General features: G+C 32.1%; 1 protein-coding gene across 1 annotated transcript in view; it reads left to right on the forward strand.

Annotated features, from left to right (window-relative positions):
- The first annotated feature begins 19612 nt into the window (after nucleotides 1-19612).
- LOC142319679 (long-chain fatty acid transport protein 4-like) overlaps nucleotides 19613-21914 on the forward strand; it is a 259966-nt gene continuing 257664 nt past the window's right edge. The window contains exon 1 of the mRNA XM_075357227.1: nucleotides 19613-19824. Within this exon, the coding sequence (XP_075213342.1) occupies nucleotides 19780-19824 (45 nt within the window). The 5' untranslated portion in view covers nucleotides 19613-19779. The remainder of the gene's footprint in view (nucleotides 19825-21914) is intronic.

Below are 21914 nucleotides of genomic sequence, written 5' to 3' on the forward strand. Positions count from 1 at the left end.
ATTGAACTTTTTCGCTTATACTTTTTGGGCTTCGGGGATGATGAATGCCGCCATCGCATTGATTGCTGCTTTGTCCCGACATTGGAATAAGGTATCGATATTTCATCATCGCTCACATTTCCGTAAATAATCACCTTCATTTTCGGAGCGTCTCAAAAATGTTTTAACTGCAGCAGGGTGATTTTCTTTGGGCGTTCCTGTCGACATTTTTTATACCCATCTGAAATACAACGTTTTCTGTAACCCAGTTTTTCAGTTAAAATGTCGTAAAATTATTGAAAAGGAACGTCGCGAAAGAAAATGAAATTCAGCCGATAATTGAGAAACAGTAAGCTTTCTATTTTCATGGATTCACATTTTCAGTCGATTCATCTGCGATGGTAGTCGGGCACCACTATGTTCTTCGTCGTGAACATTCGTTTTTCCTCCGCGAAATAAACGACACCATCGATGAGCTTTACCTTTGAAGCTGATGAGTTTTACCGGGTCCGTAAACATCGTCAATTTCTCTATGAATATCAGCAGCAGATTTTTTTTTTCGCCAATAGATAACGAATTACCGATCGTACTTCACAAATCGCGGAATTATTTATTGTAGCATTCATTTCAGCCAGGCGCGAAACGCAAATACCGTTAACTAACGCGAATAACGTTAAACTATTGTCGCAAACAGATGATCGTTGATATAAACAAACGTGCTACACTAGCCATCAATTTCAACCGCATCTAACGGTGGAAAATCGAGAACGCCCCTTACTTAAAAAAACACGCCCTGAATTTATTTTATATATGTAATATCTTCATATATTTACTTTAATATTAGTATTATTATATTTCACGAGCTTATATTTTAAATAATTAATATTGAAATTAATCATATCTATTTTTTATCTCATAATTAATCGTGTATTTTGAATGCTGCTCTAATAAAGGTTTTCCCAGTTTCCCTTTCTCTATCCAGGCAAATGCTGCGGCAGTCGCTTGTTTTTATCCGTACACTAACATACATATCCCGCATTCCTGACATCTATATAATGCATTATGTATCAGTCAGAATAAAAGCTTTATTTTATTTTACTTTATGAACAAATTTAACTAAATCTGGATGCCTTAAAATATTTCTACCGACCTAAGTCTTCTTTTTACAAGACTCTGCCGCATCATAAGATCTTGTTCATTTTGTATTTTGTTGACCCGCCTAATTTTTAAGGGCGACTATTGTAAAACCACATTTAAAAGGCATCTAATCTTTTCTTTTCTATTTTTCCTATATTGTCTGTGTTTTATTAAAATAAAGCGGTATACTTTGTGTTTCTTTTTTTGTGTACGTGTCTCATTTTTGTCTCATTTAATCTATTCATTTCCTTCTTTTTAATCTTACTACCAAAGTAAAAATTTCACTGTTTTTAGAACGGTATGTTCTCCATCTTAATAATTAAAATAGTATATACATTTTTTTAAAATCAAACATGTGATAATAATTGCAAGGTAATTTCTATATTTATATCTAAATCGAATGAAAATGTTCATAATTATTTTTAAGAAGAAGGACATTGCTTCAGCGTAAACTTCCTTTGTTGTTTATATTTATAATTTTAATGCATACTTTTTACTTCAATGTACAAGTTAATTCATAGTTAGACGAGTCTAGCGGTTAATTCGTACTCGCAAATCAGCTGATTCTGAAGTCGAGAGTTTTAAGGTTCAAATCCTAGTAAAGGGAGTTACTTTTATACAAATTTGAATACTAGATCGTAGATACCGGTGTTCTTTGGCGGTCGGGTTTCAATTAACCGCACATCTCAGGAACAGTCGACCTGAAACTGTACAAAATCTCACTTTATTTACATTAATACACATCATCCTCTGAAGTAATACCTCCTTACGGTGGTTCCAGAGGCTAAACAGAAAAATAGAGTTAGTTCATACGAAAACCGATTCAAAATACTGTCAAGTTTTTATTTGTAAATAATTTTCCAGTAAATGTTTTAATTATCTATTAATTAAACTGTATTTCATTGTTACAAATTTAATATCATTATTTTTGTATTTTCGAAATAAAAAATTAGATTTTAAGGTTTTTTAAAATATAAAATAGAGTTTTTCCGGAGGTATTAAAGAAATATACTTAAAATACTAAACGATATTAAACAGGAGTGAATTATTTAATTATTTTTTGGTCTTAAATTAAATAAGAATGAATTTTTCATAATAAAAATGATGAATTTTACTATTATACTGTGCTAATTTATTAGACAGGCAATAACTTATTTTTTTATTAATATTTGCGGTTATGTTTCTTTCAAAATTGTTTTTAATTCTCATACAACAGCATATCTCGTATAAATAAGATACTGTCAACATCTGTATCGTAAATCTCTTTTTTTAGATTCTAAATTAAGTTTTTTTTTTAACCGTGACATTTGCGATTATTTTGTAGAAGAAAGTTTATGTCAAAACCGATAAATAAAAAAATTATAAAAATTAAATAACGATAAAATATTTCGTTTATTTTACTAGAGAAAAAGCGTTGAAATTAATTTTCCAAATTTATTGTTTAGCTTTCTATAAACCGGATGAGGAGACGTCTACCTTAAAGAACAGTTCCTTAACTATTCCTTCCGTTTACAGATGATTATTGAAATTTAAAACAATATATTATTATAAATAGAACAATAATAAAACAATAATATATTATAAATAGATTTCTCGCCCAGAGCTAAACGCAAGTCTGATATTCATTGTTCTATGTTACAAAAAAAAGAAAAACACAGGAGTGATCCAGCTTGGACGTCACCGGGATTTCCAGTCTAGATTTTAATTCGGGTACCTAGAACCGATATGAATCGTTAGTTTCTGAAAATTATAATAACAGTGATGTATAACTCTCCTTCAAAAGAAAAGTTTTCGTAAGAAATTAATTATTAACTATGAGATGACCACAACTTCATTTTCTACCTCGTAAACAGAAAACAAATTATACTTTTCATTTTACTTACACTTATTTATTAACTATAATATATTATTATTGTAACAATAATATTATTATTTATTATACTTAATTTTACTTTTTTTATAATGTAATAAATAACAATTCGGTTTTTTCTTATTTAATGATTTTTTTTTAAATCAATAAAATTATTACTGAAGTAGCGTTACAAGTATCAAACTGTATTATTATTATTATTATTAAATTATTTATTATTTCTGATGGAGCACCATCAGACTGATATTGATGATATAGTTCCAGAAACTGGTGGAGAAGATGCTTACCGGCGAATGTAATCGACCCGAGTTTTGGAGAATCTATTCTAAGAAAAAAGAAAATGGACTTGTACCGACGAAATGTTAAACCAGACTAAATAAGCGTGAGAATGCAGCAGATGCATGAAAAGATAAATCTAGGGACACTACCCCGAAGTAAAGCGGTTAAGGTTTCTGGGTGGATTAATTTTCTACGAAAAGAGGCTAGGTTTTTTGCTGGTAGAAGTTACCCACCGGGTCTAGTGGTGAACGCGTCTTCCCAAATCAGCTGATTTGGAAGTCGAGAGTTACAACGTTCAAGTCCTAGTAAAGCCGTGTAAATTTTTACACGGATTTGAATATTAGATCGTGGATACCGGTGTTCTTTGGCGGTTGGGTTTCAATTAACCACACGTCTCAGGAACGGTCGAACTGAGAATGTACAAGACTACTTCATTTACACTCATACATATCATCCTCATTCATCATATGAAGAATTATCTAAAACGGTAGTTACCGGAGGCTAAACAGGAAAAAGAAAGAAAAGACGTCAGACTGCTGAAAAACGTCGTCAGTCCCTGATGGTCCATAACGCATTTTTCATATTGTCCATAACGCATTATATTTTAATTGTGCTTATGGCTCTTGAAAAACAACACTGTTTCCAGTCAGATATTATTTCCACTCGTAATTTATTTCTTAATTACAGATTATGAAATTATTTTCACGGTCACTTCCGGTCATATCGTTCTTGAAACTTGATCTTTCATGTTCAAAAAAATAAAAAATTGCTACTTATATAAAATATATATAACAATATGCGAGACCGATTATTTAAATGTTTGTAAATGCGTCTTAAATATTTAACCGGATTTTAATAATATTTTAATTTCAACTCTTAATCGACCGGTGCATTCATTACGGGTTGCCGTGGGTTTTAGTATTTATAATACCGCATTAAAAAAGTTCAGACTTGGAAGTGTTAGGATTTTTATTGTGTCGCTTAAATTAACAAAACGCTATTTTCTTTACAGAAAAAAATATTTAGTTTTAAACCGAGTCTCAATTTATCAATGTTGTTATAAAGGTTACTTTGAGTCACGTTACAGGCTATTCATTTTGAAATGACATCAGAAATATTGAGATTCTAGTCGGAAAAACTCGTGGAAACATTAGTATATTACATAATATATCGCGGAAATAGATCAGAATAAATCGTTAACTGCGATTGGTAGATAAAAAATTATCAGAAAAAATTAAGGGAGTCGTTTAATTATACCTAGTGTTTCAGAAGGATCAGTAATATTACCGGTTGTTTACTCTGAAAAAAGAAGCAGCGAGACTCAGTAGATGTCTTTTAAACCGCAATTCCTAAGCGTATAGAATGTAATTAATGTGAAAGACTTTAATTACGTAGAGTTACTAGTGCAACCGAATTATTTTCAAGACCCTCTAATATATAAGGGTATACGCTAATATACGCTACGGATTTGTGTCGTTAGGTATATTTATCAAAATTAGAAACGCTTAGAACTTAAGCTTGAAATATAAATTTCATCAAACGATCCGCAAAATTTCGTGGAGTTCGAGTATAATGCGTCATCTATTTTGATTCCGTTTATTTTATCATCAGGGTTGTACGTATTTATTGTAATTTCTATAAATCTATATATTTTCTAAATTAACAGCTTTTTGTTTGGCCCGATACTATTATCCCGTCCCTTTCTGTTAAGAATTAATATTTTAATGTCAACTTAATTATTAAATCTTATTATTTCGCAGGGGCAGAAAAATGTGAAGAATACAGAACAATTAGTTTAACTAGTCATGCATCAAAAATCTTAACTAGAATTTTATACAGAAGAATTGAGAGGAGAGTGGAAGAAGTGTTAGGAGAAGACAAATTTGGTTTCAGGAAAAGTATAGGGACAAGGGAAGCAATTTTAGACCTCAGATTAATAGTAGAAGGAAGATTAAAGAAAAACAAACCGACATACTTGGCGTTCATAGACCTAGAAAAGGCTTTCGATAACGTAGACTGGAATAAAATGTTCAGCATTTTAAAAAATTAGGGTTCAAATACAGAGATAGAAGAACAATTGCTAACATGTACAGGAACCAAACAGCAACAGTAACAATTGAAGAACATAAGAAAGGGAGTCCGACAAGGATGTTCCCTATCTCCGTTACTTTTTAATCTTTACATGGAACTAGCCGTTAATGATGTTAAAGAACAATTTAGATTCGGAGTAACAGTACAAGGTGAAAAGATAAAGATGCTACGATTTGCTGATGATATAGTAATTTTAGCCGAGAGTAAAAAGGATTTAGAAGAAACAATGAACGGCATAGATGAAGTCCTACGCAAGAACTATCGCATGAAAATAAACAAGAACAAAACAAAAGTAATGAAATGTAGTAGAAATAACAAAGATGGACCGCTGAATGTGAAAATAGGAGGAGAAAAGATTATGGAGGTAGAAGAATTTTGTTATTTGGGAAGTAAAATTACTAAAGATGGACGAAGCAGGAGCGATATAAAATGCCGAATAGCACAAGCTAAACGAGCCTTCAGTAAGAAATATAATTTGTTTACATCAAAAATGAATTTAAATGTCAGGAAAAGATTTTTGAAAGTGTATGTTTGGAGTGTCGCTTTATATGGAAGTGAAACTTGGACGATCGGAATATCTGAGAAGAAAAGATTAGAAGCTTTTGAAATGTGGTGCTATAGGAGAATGTTAAAAATCAGATGGGTGGATAAATTGACAAATGAAGAGGTATTGCGGCAAATAGATGAAGAAAGAAGCATTTGGAAAAATATAGTTAAAAGAAGAGACAGACTTATAGGCCACATACTAAGGCATCCTGGAATAGTCGCTTTAATATTGGAAGGACAGGTAGAAGGGAAAATTGTGTAGGCAGGCCACGTTTGGAGTATGTAAAACAAATTGTTGGGGATGTAGGATGTAGAGGGTATACTGAAATGAAACGACTAGCACTAGATAGGGAATCTTGGAGAGCTGCATCAAACCACTCAAATGACTGAAGACAAAAAAAAAAAAAAAAAAAAAAATTATTTCCGAGTTATCTCGTTCTATACTTCCAATCGGTATCTTCCTGTTCGGTTTCTACCTTCTATTCATCTCTCTATTATCAAATTAACTAAATCTGCATGTTCAAAATATAATACGGTCTTCTACCGGCCCATATCTTCGCTTTGAATGATTCTATGGCAAATTTCTTTCCTATTTCTTTTCTTTTTTTTTTGTAGTACGTCGACTCATCTAATTTTCAACGTCTTCCTGTAATATTACATTCTACTTAAATTCTATTCTGTAATATTACATCTTTGAAATTCTATTATTTTCTTGTTTTTTTTTTATCGCATGTACGCTTAAATGAAGGGCTACACTCTGCGTAAATATTTTTAAGAAAACAAAGTATGAAGTTGGGTCTTTTATTATCGCCAAACTTTAAATAATATTTATGGAGTTATTGTGATAATCTAATAGCCTTTCTTACTTAATGTACGAAAATATATTCGTAAATACAATCTTCATTGTATTGTAAAGGAAATAGTTCGCTCGCAAACCGAAAAATAGAATTAACCTAACTATTTCTTCATATATTTAAATTATACGGTAGATATAATTCTGAAGATCAAAATACTATTTATTTGAATCAAAATTTGTTCGAACAGTTGACACTTCTGATAAGAGATAGATTTGAGCGTATATGTCAGTTTCCGGTCAAAAAACTTTTGAGAATAGTTGCAAAGTAATACTGAAAACTGATTCCAAGAATTTTAACAATTTCGTTGTAAGATTTGGATAAATCCGAGATTAACGCTGTGCCGGATTTAATGAATTTTTTTAATAATACTTAGAAGCACCTCTGCAAAGCGATTTGACACGGCATATATAAAATATTGTAAGTCCTCACGCAAAAAATCACCCTCAAAAATTCATTGTTTGGTATAGATTGATAAAATTTTATCGTTTCGCTTGGAAAAAAAATACTAATTTATTTCGGACTTATTGATGCCTTCAATTTTTAAACGATTTCTTAGAAGACAATCGATGACATTGTTTAATAAAAATGTTTTCCATCCGCACAAAGTTTTTTTGTTGAGTACTCGTGAAAACATGAATTATATAACTACATATATATTATATTATATATAATATATATATATATATATATATATATATATTTTTTTTTTTTTTTTAAATACTTCCCTACTGTATTTAACCTGCTCTCCCTTTTACACCACCTAAATCTATCATATTTCTCAAAAATATCTAAGAAAATCTGATAGATATTATAAGAAAAACGCACAGGAAATGTCTTTAGAATCAGTTTCACGCATAATCTTGGTCGAAGACATGACGCTCTGGTTAGACATGACATTTTTCATACGCTACAAATTTTTATTTGGGGTATTGACCGTAGCAGTTGAGCTCGTAATCTAATAAAAAATAAAAAAAATAAAAAATGACGCTCTGTGTGGCAAAACAAGTTGTACACCAGACCGAAATATTAGCCATTTTATCGCTATATATGATTTTTTTTTGTCTTCAGTCATTTGACTGGTTTGATGCAGCTCTCCAAGATTCCCTATCTAGTGCTAGTCGTTTCGTTTCAGTATACCCTCTACATCCTACATCCCCAACAATTTGTTTTACATACTCCAAACGTGGCCTGCCTACACAATTTTTCCCTTCTACCTGTCCTTCCAATATTAAAGCGACTATTCCAGGATGCCTTAGTATGTGGCCTATAAGTCTGTCTCTTCTTTTAACTATATTCTTCCAAATGCTTCTTTCTTCATCTATTTGCCGCAATACCTCTTCATTTGTCACTTTATCCACCCATCTAATTTTTAACATTCTCCTATAGCACCGCATTTCAAAAGCTTCTAATCTTTTCTTCTCAGATACTCCGATTGTCCAAGTTTCACTTCCATATAAAGCGACACTCCAAACATACACTTTCAAAAATCTTTTCCTGACATTTAAATTCATTTTTGATGTAAACAAATTATATTTCTTACTGAAGGCTCGTTTAGCTTGTGCTATTCGGCATTTTATATCGCTCCTGCTTCGTCCATCTTTAGTAATTTTACTTCCCAAATAACAAAATTCTTCTACCTCCATAATCTTTTCTCCTCCTATTTTCACATTCAGGGGTCCATCTTTGTTATTTCTACTACATTTCATTACTTTTGTTTTGTTCTTGTTTATTTTCATGCGATAGTTCTTGCGTAGGACTTCATCTATGCCATTCATTGTTTCTTCTAAATCCTTTTTACTCTCGGCTAGAATTACTATATCATCAGCAAATCGTAGCATGTTTATCTTTTCACCTTGTACTGTTACTCCGAATCTAAATTGTTCTTTAATATCATTAACTGCTAGTTCCATGTAAAGATTAAAAAGTAACGGAGATAGGGAACATCCTTGTCGGACTCCCTTTCTTATTACGGCTTCTTTCTTATGTTCTTCAATTGTTATTGTTGCTGTTTGGTTCCTGTACATGTTAGCAATTGTTCTTCTATCTCTGTATTTGAACCCTAATTTTTTTAAAATGCTGAACATTTTATTCCAATCTACGTTATCGAAAGCCTTTTCTAGGTCTATAAACGCCAAGTATGTTGGTTTGTTTTTCTTTAATCTTCCTTCTACTATTAATCTGAGGCCTAAAATTGCTTCCCTTGTCCCTATACTTTTCCTGAAACCAAATTGGTCTTCTCCTAACACTTCTTCCACTCTCCTCTCAATTCTTCTGTATAAAATTCTAGTTAAGATTTTTGATGCATGACTAGTTAAACTAATTGTTCTGTATTCTTCCCATTTATCTGCCCCTGCTTTCTTTGGTATCATAACTATAACACTTTTTTTGAAGTCTGACGGAAATTCCCCTTTTTCATAAATATTACACACCAGTTTGTATAATCTATCAATCGCTTCCTCACCTGCACTGCGCAGTAATTCTACAGGTATTCCGTCTATTCCAGGAGCCTTTCTGCCATTTAAATCTTTTAATGCTCTCTTAAATTCAGATCTCAGTATTGTTTCTCCCATTTCATCCTCCTCAACTTCCTCTTCTTCCTCTATAACACCATTTTCTAATTCATTTCCTCCGTATAACTCTTCAATATATTCCACCCATCTATCGACTTTACCTTTCGTATTATATATTGGTGTACCATCTTTGTTTAACACATTATTAGATTTTAATTTATGTACCCCAAAATTTTCCTTAACTTTCCTGTATGCTCCGTCAATTTTACCAATGTTCATTTCTCTTTCCACTTCTGAACACTTTTCTTTAATCCACTCTTCTTTCGCCAGTTTGCATTTCCTATTTATAGCATTTCTTAATTGCCGATAGTTCCTTTTACTTTCTTCATCATTAGCATTCTTATATTTTCTACGTTCATCCATCAGCTGCAATATATCGTCTGAAACCCAAGGTTTTCTACCAGTTCTCTTTATTCCGCCTAAGTTTGCTTCAGCTGATTTAAGAATTTCCTTTTTAACATTCTCCCATTCTTCTTCTACATTTTCTACCATATCTTTTTTACTCAGACCTCTTGCGATGTCCTCCTCAAAAATCTTCTTTACCTCCTCTTCCTCAAGCTTCTCTAAATTCCACTCTATATGATAAGGTGAATCAAATATAAATTACTTAACCGTTTTTCTGCGGCAATTATTTTTTGAAAAGTGTAAAATATGCTGCTATTACCATTTCTATATCTCACTGTTACAAATTATATATTCTGTATGGAAAATATCAAAAGATTAGCAACCGTACAACAAAAAAAAATCCATTATAAGAAAATACAATTGTACTAATATTATATTTCCGATACATTATACTGTATCAATGTAATACTTATTAATACACACACACACACACACACACACATACACACACACACACACACACACACATATATATATATATAAATTTTAAATATGTATAAATCTACATTTAAAAAATAATAACAAATGCAATTATTCTACTATTTCTAAAATAGAACTTTAAAAACATTTTTTTTAATGGGATGTACAGATTCTAACAACATAAAACAAGTTGCAGATAATTCATTCCGTATCTTACACGCTGTCACAATAAATTATCCTCTATACATTACAGTTCGGTATGGAGGTACACGCAAAGCATATCTACGCGAACTGGTTTCTCGAGCGGATTAGATATAAATTTTAACAAATCACTAACAGAAGAAGTCTTTTTAATTAAAATATTTTTAACAAGTAGACAGACAGAAGTAGTTATCATAGTAATCAGCAAAGCTGGCTGATCTTCAGCCTATCATTTCTTTGTTCCTTCATCATTGTGGTTAGAAGGAAGAGGACAGTGAGAACACCGTATCTCAAACCGAATTTATTAAAAAAAATAATTAATACGAATCACAGACTGCTTCTTTCGTTTAAAAAAACTTAAGTAGTTTTACAAAGTTGTCTTTAACGTAAAAAGTTTTTACACTTTTACAAATTTATAAAAGATACTTTCGTTCTACTTAAACAATCCTCTCTAGTCAGCAGCTCTATGTTGACCCTCTTTCACACGTTCTCCATGCGCTTTCCGAATAGGGCGTGTTCATAAGATTAAATAGATCTTTCTGGAAGTCGTTTGTGGCCCGTCGACGATCGGCCGTGTTGAGTTCAATATATCCCTTCGGCTACGCAAACTATGTGAACTGCAACATTTTGAAGACTTTAAATCACCCGAAGCTTGTTTCTGATCGTCTGTTTTAAGAGAGAGAAGTAACAAATATATTTCGACCTGTACGACAGTAAAGTTTTGGATAAGGGTCTCGTACGCGGGAAAAAAGGGAAAGTCACCGTGAGTATCGTCGAGGTTTGGGGATATTCGACATTTAACTTCGAGCATTTAATCTATTGTCCATCATCCGGTATGGACATAAGTTTGACTAAATGGAATCTTTTTATTCAGGCTTCATCCACCGGATATCCTTCTACCGAAGAGGGCCGGCTAAAGGACCAGTCATACGAGTTGTTGTTGTCATCAAGGTACATGAGGTATTTGGAGGTCGATCGAGATTGTACCCGTTTGGAATGTAGGGATTTTTATCTCCTGCATGTTACCTGACAAAGACCGTAATTCTGCCCCGGATGCCATTTTTAGAAATGTTTCGATGTTGTAGTCCGTGATCGGTTCAAATTGGATAATTGTTTTTTACAGCATCGAATCAAACTAGAATCCAAGTAGTGTGAGAAAAATGCGCACAGTCTAAACCAGTGATTCTAGCGTTTCTAGTTCTACGAATCCCAAAAAGTAAAAAAAATATATATAATGAATATTTTGCGACCCCCCCGTAACTCCAACTCAATGAAACCTAGTTAAAACTGGTTCATACACGTCACTATCGACGCTTAGTGACGTGTATGAACATGCGTATATGAAGTGTACAAGCATGAACAATTTACAGGTTCCAACTTTTGATATGTACGTACTTTTTGTGATTTAGTCTGCTTACATAATATGGCAGTGAGAGCATCATGTTCGAACATGCATATAATACGTTTGAACACGTCGTGCTCTTAACAGTATTAAAGAGGCGTAAGGGATCGCAGAACGTCAGCTTAGTTTTGAATGCAAAGCGTCTGGTGCTTTTATTTAAGTTTTTAGAAGTATAGTTTCATTAAAAATAATAATAAACGAGTTTTCGGTTTTTTAGTGTGTGCGGACAAAGGGTGTAACTGTTTTTCTTTGAATTAGATTCTTATATAAAACATAAAATTCGTGAAAAAACGAAGTAAGCCATCTACATCCAGTGAACTGATCGGTAAAAAGACAAGATTGGACAACGACGATCATTTAAATCGGTTTACTTCATCGGATGGAAAGTCACAGAGCGTTGTTTTCGAAAACTAAGATCCCTCTGCCTGAACCCACCGGGTTAATCTAATGGTGAACGCGTCTTCCCAAATCAACTGATTTGGAAATCGAGAGTTACAGCGTTCAAGTCCTAATGGCAGTTACTTTTGTACGGATTTGAATACTAGATCGTGGATATCGGTGTTCTTTGGCCGTCGGGTTTAATTAACCGCACATCTCATGAACGGTCGAACTGAGTCTGAACAAGACTACACTTCATTTACATTCATACATATTATCCTCATTCATCCTCTGAAGTAACACCTGAACGGTAATTCCCGGAGGCTAAAACAGGAAAAAAAGATCCCTCTGCCTGAGCAAGTACGGTGTAGGCTATAATCGATGGATTCAATACCCATCTCTTCGAGAAATCATTTTTATCTTCCGGAAAATACTCCGCCAATTGAATTTTAGCTCACGCAAATGCATTTTCTTGCTATCCAAGCTATGGTGAATATTAGTGTCTTCTTGTATACGTTTATATATACAGAAAAAAATAAATATATATATATGTTTATTTAATTAAACACATTCTCTATCACGTACGCATACACATGCACAAGCACATCCCAAGATTATGTCATCCTACACTTTACCTTGTCTCACTGCACCCATCAGCTACCGAGACATAGGTTAGGTCAGTTCCAAAAGCCTCGTAGTCTAGCCTCGCAAGGGATTACTTTGGCCGGAATGAACATTGATCATCGGTCTAGCCTTGCACGCTGTTTACTACATAGGTCCATATAGCCTCGCACTTCGTGCTTGCCTTGTCTCATCTAGCCTCGCACGGTGGTTTACACATGAGGCATCACGCCTGGTGGTGACGGATGATCTTGAACTTGTCCTAAGTTTGGAATAATTATGCTACTGCAATAAGCAAGAACTGAAACGACAAGTTAATGAGATTAAAATCATCTCATATTCAGCAAAATGAAATTGTATGTAAATAAACGACACTTTCCTAGTGAAGAAAAGCGTAACAAAAAGCTCTACGTAATTTTTAAGTTTTTTTTTTCTTTTTTTTTAATTCACGGTAACCTACTAAAAGGTTGCTTCATAATTTTACTATTACTGCGTAGAAGAATCCAATGTGCTTTATTTAAAATGTACATCAAATGTTCAGTTATCAGAAAAAAGTGACGAACAATTATCAAACAAACATTAAATCGCATAAATTAATAAATCATTAATTCAATACTCTTTTATTTATACAGAAAGAAAGTGTGTCAATTTTATTAATGTAAGCTGAGGAGTATTCTTGTTGTTAATATTTTTATTGTCTTTAGGTCGACAAATATTGATTAATTCTTGGCTAATGTAGTGAGTTATTTATGAAACTCCTATCCTTTTTTTATATATTTGTTCACACAGCGGTACTAGTAGTATTTACTGTACAAATATTTGTGTCTAGATGTGCACACGCATACGTTTGTGATAATGAGAAATATACCTAAAAAAATTAATGAAATAATAATTCTAAAAAGATTATATTAAAAAAAACTCTAATTTCATTAATATGCTTCCATTTTTTACGTCAGTGAGTTGTAGTACATCATTATTTATAACCATAGAAAGGCTTTCGGGTGTTTGAATGTTTAATATCTTCCCGGAGAGAGCAATTTTTTAACCGTAAAAAAAATACGCTGGAATATCCTTTTTTTAGCAAAAACAATTTGTAAAGCTACATGTGTGTGTGTAAAGCTAGAAGGCGGCACTTTTTTCTAGATCAAGTGAAAAATTCTACTATCTTGGTGTGTAATACAGGTGTCGTTGCAGTAATGTTACGGTATCTTACACACCACAAAGGTATAAATTTGTATAAATTTATACAGGATATGGGGGAACGGTATGCCTCGAAATCGTTTTTAAGAGCAACAGATGCCCAGCTGTCCAACCACGTTAATTTAAACCAATATCTGTTTCGGTTCCGCCTGGTTGCGCTTGATCAGCTATGCGTCTTTGGGAAGGTCCAGTCAAATGAACACATGATGTTTGACTGCCCTGCTCTTGGGGGGGGGGGGCAGATACCGGGCCACCCTGGAACTTAGAGGTCAGGTGGAAAATTGGCCACTCACAAGCGGCGAGTCAATGTGACGAGAGCCGCATTGTCGGACTGTGTGAGAGTTCCTTGATGCGGTTGCGAAGTTCAACCGACATCAGTAGTTTACCTAACTAAGGAAAAAGACTCCTATCGCTGTAGGAAGCTAACCGACAGATATGGCTGTCTACCAGCCAGATTAAGGCTCCAAGCGCTTTAATGGTGGACTGGTACTTGCTGGCATTCAGCGGCCTAGGCGTGGCAGCAATTGCTGTCTGGACGAAGTAAATTTTAATTTATGAATGTCATATACATTTTTTAGTAGTTGAGAGGTGCGCCTACACATTTTAGTGAATATATAACAAGTGAGCGGTTGGGACACGTAAGCCGGTGGTGTATGGCACCGTGCTTAGTCCGCTCACTTAGGTAAGCTCTACGAGCTACTTAGGATGCCGGTCGCTAAACTGTTCAAGCCTCAGTAGCCGTTTGTGGCACAGACATTTGGTCGTATGCTTTAGGGCGACAGAATGGGGTGGTGGCGGGAGAAATGCCAAGCAAATCAAAACCACAAACGTAAACCCATCCGGTTGGTCTAGTGATGAAATCTTCACAAATCAGCTAATTTTGAAGTCGAGAGTTCTAAGGTTCAAATCCTAATAATCGACGTTACTTTATACGGATTTGAATTCTAGATCGTAGAAACCCGTGTTCTTTTGTGGATGGATTTCAGTTAACCACACATCTCGGCATCGGTTGACCTGAGACTGTAAAAGACTGCACTTCATTTACATTCATACATATCATCCTCTAAAGTAATACCTTACGGTGGTTCCGGAGGCTAACAGAAAAAAGAGAGAGAAACCACAAACGTAATGCAATTTGTAAATATCTTACGATATTTACAAATTACAAGAAAGTGTTTTGTGAATGTCGAGAAATTTTTATTATCTAATTAATAATTAACATTTATTCCAGTATTTTATTTCAAAATGACCGTATACTATTTCAAAAAAGTTGAAAAAAAAATTGGCTACGTAACATCTCATATCCGTTTTCTGAAGGTCTTCCCGAATTGTGAATTATATGATATGATGATTACGAAACACGTAATGTAGAAATTGAATTTCTTATCGAGCAATACAAAATGGATGGGGAAGAAAAACCCGGAAACTACACATTCTGAGACTCATTTTATCAATGAATTACAAAATTACAAAAAAATAAGGAAGAGGAAAAGTAGATTGAGGTTTAGTACTTTGTAATCACGCAAATGGGAATTATATGAATCTGTAAAATTCAATTCTTCTTCTAAATTAAATAAAAACCTAAGAAAAAAACTAATATTAAATAGCTAATAGAAAAATAAATTATAACCAAATACGAGTATGTCTTACCTGTAACCAGAAATCGTATTATTAAATAAGTTTCTCTACGAGTATATTTAAATTTCTTATTCTTCTTTTATTTTTGACATTAATTATGCAAGCTAAACAGAAGTTATTAATTAAAGTCATAAGCTGCCGGCCTCCATGGCGCGAGGAGTAGAATAGAATCTCGACCTTTCATCCGGAGGTCCCGGGTTCGAATCCCGGTCAGGCATGGCACTTTCACGCGCTAAAAATCATTCATTTCATCCTCTGAACTAATATACCTAACGGTGGTCCTGGAGGTTAAAAAAAATTGTTTTATTATTATCGATATCTTTGGAGGAAAGGATAGTAGATGGACCCCACAAAATTATCAATACAAAAGCGGCTGAAATATTTGTATTTCGAAATATATAAATACCATTCATTGTAAAGTCTGGTAAAAACATTTAAACATTCTGGCTGCTGAGTCCTTCCACGGCATTACATAACATCCGGGAGAATGTGCTGGAGAAATCTCCTTCCCCGAGCAACAGAAGAGACCTTGTCATCTTAACCCGGCTTTGGACACACCAAATTTACCCACACCCATCTATTTGGCTCTTCTCAGAAGATCTGTGAGGCTTGCAAGGTCAAATGGTCGGTACACCATTTGCTGTTTGATTGCCCGTTCTTTGGTACCACCCGACAAAACTTAGACCTGGGTTCAGATACAAAATTTCTATTAAACCAGAAAAAGGTATAAAACGTCTGTTGCAGTTCCTCTCCTACAGTGGAATGAAGAATACGATTTGGTAATTTTTGTCTGATTTATATATTTTATTTTGTATTTGTTGTTGTTACTTGTCTATGCTAATTCTTTATTGTTCCTGTTTCTTTATTGTTTATTTTTGTTGTTTTATGTAACACTACATGATAGTGTTACTTTAGTCGCTAATGACTGTAATTGTCATTCAATACAGTTTTTATAAAGTCGCATCTGTAAATAAAATCATTAAAAAAACATTTAAAAATAGTATCATAATATAGATACACACAAAAACTAAAAGACCGGAAATTGATTTGAAAAATTCCAATTTTTATAACCAATAATACAACATTTTTAATTTGCATAACATACGTACGTATAAATATAAACAAACGAAATACAATTTTGAGTGCATTATTTTGAATTAACAGTCTATAAAAAAAAATAAATTAAGGAAAATCTGTTATTTTAAATATATCTTTACTGACCTTTATTGTTAAAAGTAATTAACTGTCAATTGCTGGTTTTTTCTTGATTTATTATACAGCGTAGAATAATTATATTTATAAACTCTAATGACTTATTAAAAATAAAAATGTAATAAAACGTTAATTCTTGTTTTAAAATTAAAATAAACTTCAACTTTTTATCCTTTATTATATTTAATTGAAAAATTGATGAATTATTAATAATCATTAAAGAAAATTCATTTCATATTATCTTCACGTAATATTAGTTCGAGTAAATATTTGCTGTTGTATGGAACTGGTACGGTTCGAATCCCTTTAAAAACATTCGAGTCTTAAAAAAAAATTTCTATTTTATTTACTGAACAGGCAGTGATTTAGTCTTGTGAGTGTGATAATTTGCAAATCGATTGGTAGTAAGTCCAATTATAGGCAAAGGTGCGGTATGTTTCCAGTTCTTATCGTTTCGTTTATTTGCCTCATCTCTTTAAAATAAATGTGCAATTAAACGTATTTCCGAAGTGTTTATTTGTAAAAATGTAAAAGCATTATTCCTAATTTTATTACTTTTTATATTCACTAATTTCTTAAAAAATTCTTAAAAAATCTTTCATCTGTTGACCTTTATTGTTTTTTGTTCTTTGTAAAGAATTACATCTATTAAAATGTTTACATCTTTTTTTCATTAATATTTTCTCTTTTAGAATTTAGGGACGAATTTAAAAATAAAACTAATAACAATTTACTAACCCTAAATTTATTGTTATTTTAATCCTTAGTCCGATTAATTTTCTTTAATTTACGCGTGAAAACGTTTTTAATATCAATACATCTTTACTTTTATTACATTTTATCCCTAGTTCAAACAGCTTTGCTGTTTTCTCGTATCATTACATCTAATTGTACCCTGCACCGTTCACTAACATTTCATCGGTTGTACGTCCACGGCCAAATCATTTTAAAAAGTCAAAATCGTATCTAAAACGACTATTGGAATATCTTAATTATACGATAATTTTATTCTGCTGTTATTGGAGAATCCAGTAATGTTTTGACTTCCGGATCGCTTTGAATTTCACGATTGGCTAGCGTCAATATATTGCGGGCTCTGATTGGTTGAGAGTAATCGGATCTTCATTGTTCCCAATTCTAACTAACCTACCGGTATCGTATTAGTAGACGGGATTTCACATCGGCCGAACAGTAGAAAGTTTTATGTTTACTGCTCCTCTAACTTCTGTCTATGTTTACAATTCTGCTCTGATGCTTTGGTCATTGACCATAATGTTAAAGTATTACAAATAATGACCTCATTACTTTGCCCGTATCATATTCAAATCAGTATATCTGCGTGTATGATTTTTTTGTTAATATATATAGTGAAATCAGTATATATATACTATATTCTATACTGATTTCACTTAAAATTTAAAAACTCTAGGCCGATCTGAATTATATTTTTACGATTGTTTTATTGATATTTTAGGATGATTTTGTCTTTATAAATCTCCATTATTAAAGCAATAAACAGAAAACGTGTTGTATTTTATTGCGCCGCTTTTCGTAGAATAATATTTACATTTGCTGACTAAATCATGTACTGTAAGAGATGATTTCTAAGAGTGAAATTAAGAGAAATTCTGAATTTTGTTTTGGTATGTTATTTATCGATATCGGTGAAATTGCCTACATATCTTTCTTTTTTTTTTTTTGGTAAAATTTCGTCATTGTATTACGATTTACATTGCGATGTAAATTGATCACGTATCGTAACGCGATAGAGTAATCGCTCAGTAGTTATACGAGATGTCGGCCTCCGTGGCGCAAACGGTATCGTCTCGGCCTTTCATCCAGCGGTCCCGGGTTTGAATCCCGGTCAGGCATGTCATTTTCACACGCGCTACAAATCATTCATCTCATCCTCTGAAGCAATATCTAACAGCGGACCCGGAGATTAAACAAAAAAAAAATATAGCGAGCGTTATCTATATATAATAAATAAGTAAACGTAAGATATAAGTAGGTATATCAGTAAATAATTAAGATGCAGTTTATTCTCATATTATAATAATGCTTCATAAAAATCGAAAGCAAATGCTTTTGTTTCACTGCCTCTATTTATTTCAATAGATACCTGTTTAGATTACGCTTGAATAAAATAAACCTCTTTTATTTCTGTTTGTTTCATTCTATAGAATAAAAGTAACAAGACGAAAAAATTAAATCCATTCGCATTTTCTTAAAACTTTCTTCTATTTATTTACACACAAAGCATGTATTTTATAAAAAATCTTCAAGCGATGAAAATTAAATCAAACAACTTATGCCGATATTTTTTTCAAATTTCAAAAGGGAATTCTTTCCCCTGGTTTAAAAAACAGTTTTTTTTGTGTTGAACGAATTTTATTATTTTTTTTTCTAGTAGGGGAAAAAATTTAAATATATAAAATTTGAAAACAGTTTCTTACGAAATATTTTTTAGAGCTTTAATGATATACATATATATATATAAATAAGTTAGAAATTGCATCCCTATAATCAGTTAAATAACTGAGTAGAAATAATTTTATCATAAAACTTATTACTTTATAACAACTTTAATATAATTATGAAATTGTCTGTTTTTAAATATCAAACCATAATTATTTAATATGTTATTGTTGTGATTGTAAATACAGTATTTCTTTTTTTTAAACCTTACGCTATAATAATCATTTCATACCTCTCTCTAACGGGAGAAAGATTATTAAGACGGCTGACGAGCGTGGTGGTTTACTTTCCAAACAGACTACGTGTGACGTCATTGTTGAGCGACTCTGACAACCTACAGCAGATAGTCGACGACCTGCATCCAAGCCGGAGTTAACATATAGGTAGTGCAGTGGCGTTGTTTAGTCCGCTTGGTGTATATTTTATTTTTCTATTTACTTAATTTTTGTGTCGATGATTAGTGGACTTTAATTCATCGTCAGGTTTTATTTCAATATGAAAGACGATAATATTGAAACGATTACAGCAGATTCTTTTACGGTAAGTTTTTATTTTGTTTATATTCTCAAAAATCACAATTAATATATTAAGCACAATTAATTTTATATATTCAGTACAAATCGATTATTTTAATTAATTTTATAGCGCTCGATCGGTCATATTTATTTCTTAGAAATAAATTCTTGAATATATGATATTTAGCGTGAATTCAAAAAGTCCTCGTTTTGTGATAAGTAAATTATTTTATTTTTTAAGATTATTAAGTATTTATTTAGGCCTTAAAAATGTTACGCTTAATAAAAAAAATATAAATTAAATAAATAATTTACCTGCATGTAAACAAAAATAGTTATTGAATTTTTAACAAAATTCATCTATATTTTTTTATCGTTGTAGGAAATGAGATACAAAAAAATAACTAAATTTATTAATATTTTAGCTAAATTTATATTAAATTATTTAAATTTGAAAAAATACATAATCTATGATATCATTTAGTTTTTATACCTGAACGTAACTCCTAGAATATATTATTATTAAACACGTGTTTGTAGATTATCAGGATGGAACTAAAATACAATTATTTCATGAGTTTAATGATTTAAAATAGTAAATATTACATTGAAAATACAAAATTCTCGTCGCCCGTAACCTGTATTATCGTCAAGAATAATTTTTTTTTTATTTAGAAAAATATCGTTGTTTATTATTATCAAAATCGTTGTTTAAGAGCCATTTTTGCCTCTTAATAGAAAAAACGACGTACTATATTTATCAAAAGATTCTCAATTGATAAAACCGTTGTACTAAATATGAAAAGAGGAGAATAAATATAATTCAAACTTTAAAGAAATATATTTTTTATAAATGGAAATATTGACCGAGTGATCAATTCGACATATTTCTAAAAAAAAAAAACATTTTTTTAAATATTTTTTAAATAATATAACCTGCTTTAAACGTTAACTTAAAATAAACTTAAAAACTTAATTAAAATTAAGTCTGAATACATATTTAATGAAAAAATACATCCGATATATTTTTTTATACGTTATTCTCTTTTTATATTTTATTCTTTTCAGTAAATTATTCTAAAAGTAAATCATTCTGTTAACGCTTATATGATAATTAAAATTTACATAAATAAGTAACTATTTAGAGTAATAATTTTAAGATTAAGGCGTGAAATATAACGCGTAAAATTTACTTAATAACTATTTTTACTGTAAATATTTAAAAAATTTTTAATCCTTTTTTTATTTTTATTTTTTTTACTCCATGTTTACCCCGCCCCTCAGAGCCGAACCTGTAATTAAGCATAAATACAGCTCTGGAGGGGTGCCGTCGCCTCAATTTACCTCGGCAGAACTCAAGGTGCCACCCAGGGAGCCGGAACCCGGTCTTCCGATTAGTGGGACCCGGTCACTTCAAATGAGGGGACCCCTAAGTGATCTGCCCACCGGGACTCCGGTCTTTACGCCTCGCTTCTAGCGAGGAACCCCCTGAGGGATCCTCACCGGGACTACCATCTTATTATCTGATTGATTAGATAGAATTTTAATCGTTGATTTATTTAATTAAATAATTTAAAGTATATTAGATATCAATTTTTACAATGATGTTAGTTAAAGATTATATTTAACAAGAAGCATATAGAATTTCAGCGGTTTCTCGATTTTAAAAACAATTTTTTTTTCCACAACTAGTATATTTACAATCGGCTCCTTTAGTTGAACCGTAAGTAAATCGTTTGATATAAGCACATGATAGGCGGTTCTTAAGGGACTCCTATAAGTTAACCCGTAACAAACGTTATCGGTAAGCGATGTTTTTGAAGTTCATTAGTAAAACAATATATCTGCCTTCGCTTCCTAGTCGATAAAGACATAAAAGAAACAAATAAATAGTCGATAAAAAAGAACAAATAATCGAGCGATGTCGAATCGATAGCGATAAAAATGTAGAAATTGAGAATAACAAAACAATTTGTAGCCGAAACAAAAAAGTAAAGAAATAAATATATCACTAAATTTGGCAATAGTAACTGCAAACTTATATTCAGTACCTCTATGTCTAACATATGGAGACGTTTCATCCTTTGAACGTCTCCGCTATTATCAAGCAGATTG

Source organism: Lycorma delicatula, chromosome 2 (assembly GCF_047948215.1).
Source record: "Lycorma delicatula isolate Av1 chromosome 2, ASM4794821v1, whole genome shotgun sequence".
Lineage (NCBI taxonomy): Eukaryota > Metazoa > Arthropoda > Insecta > Hemiptera > Fulgoridae > Lycorma > Lycorma delicatula.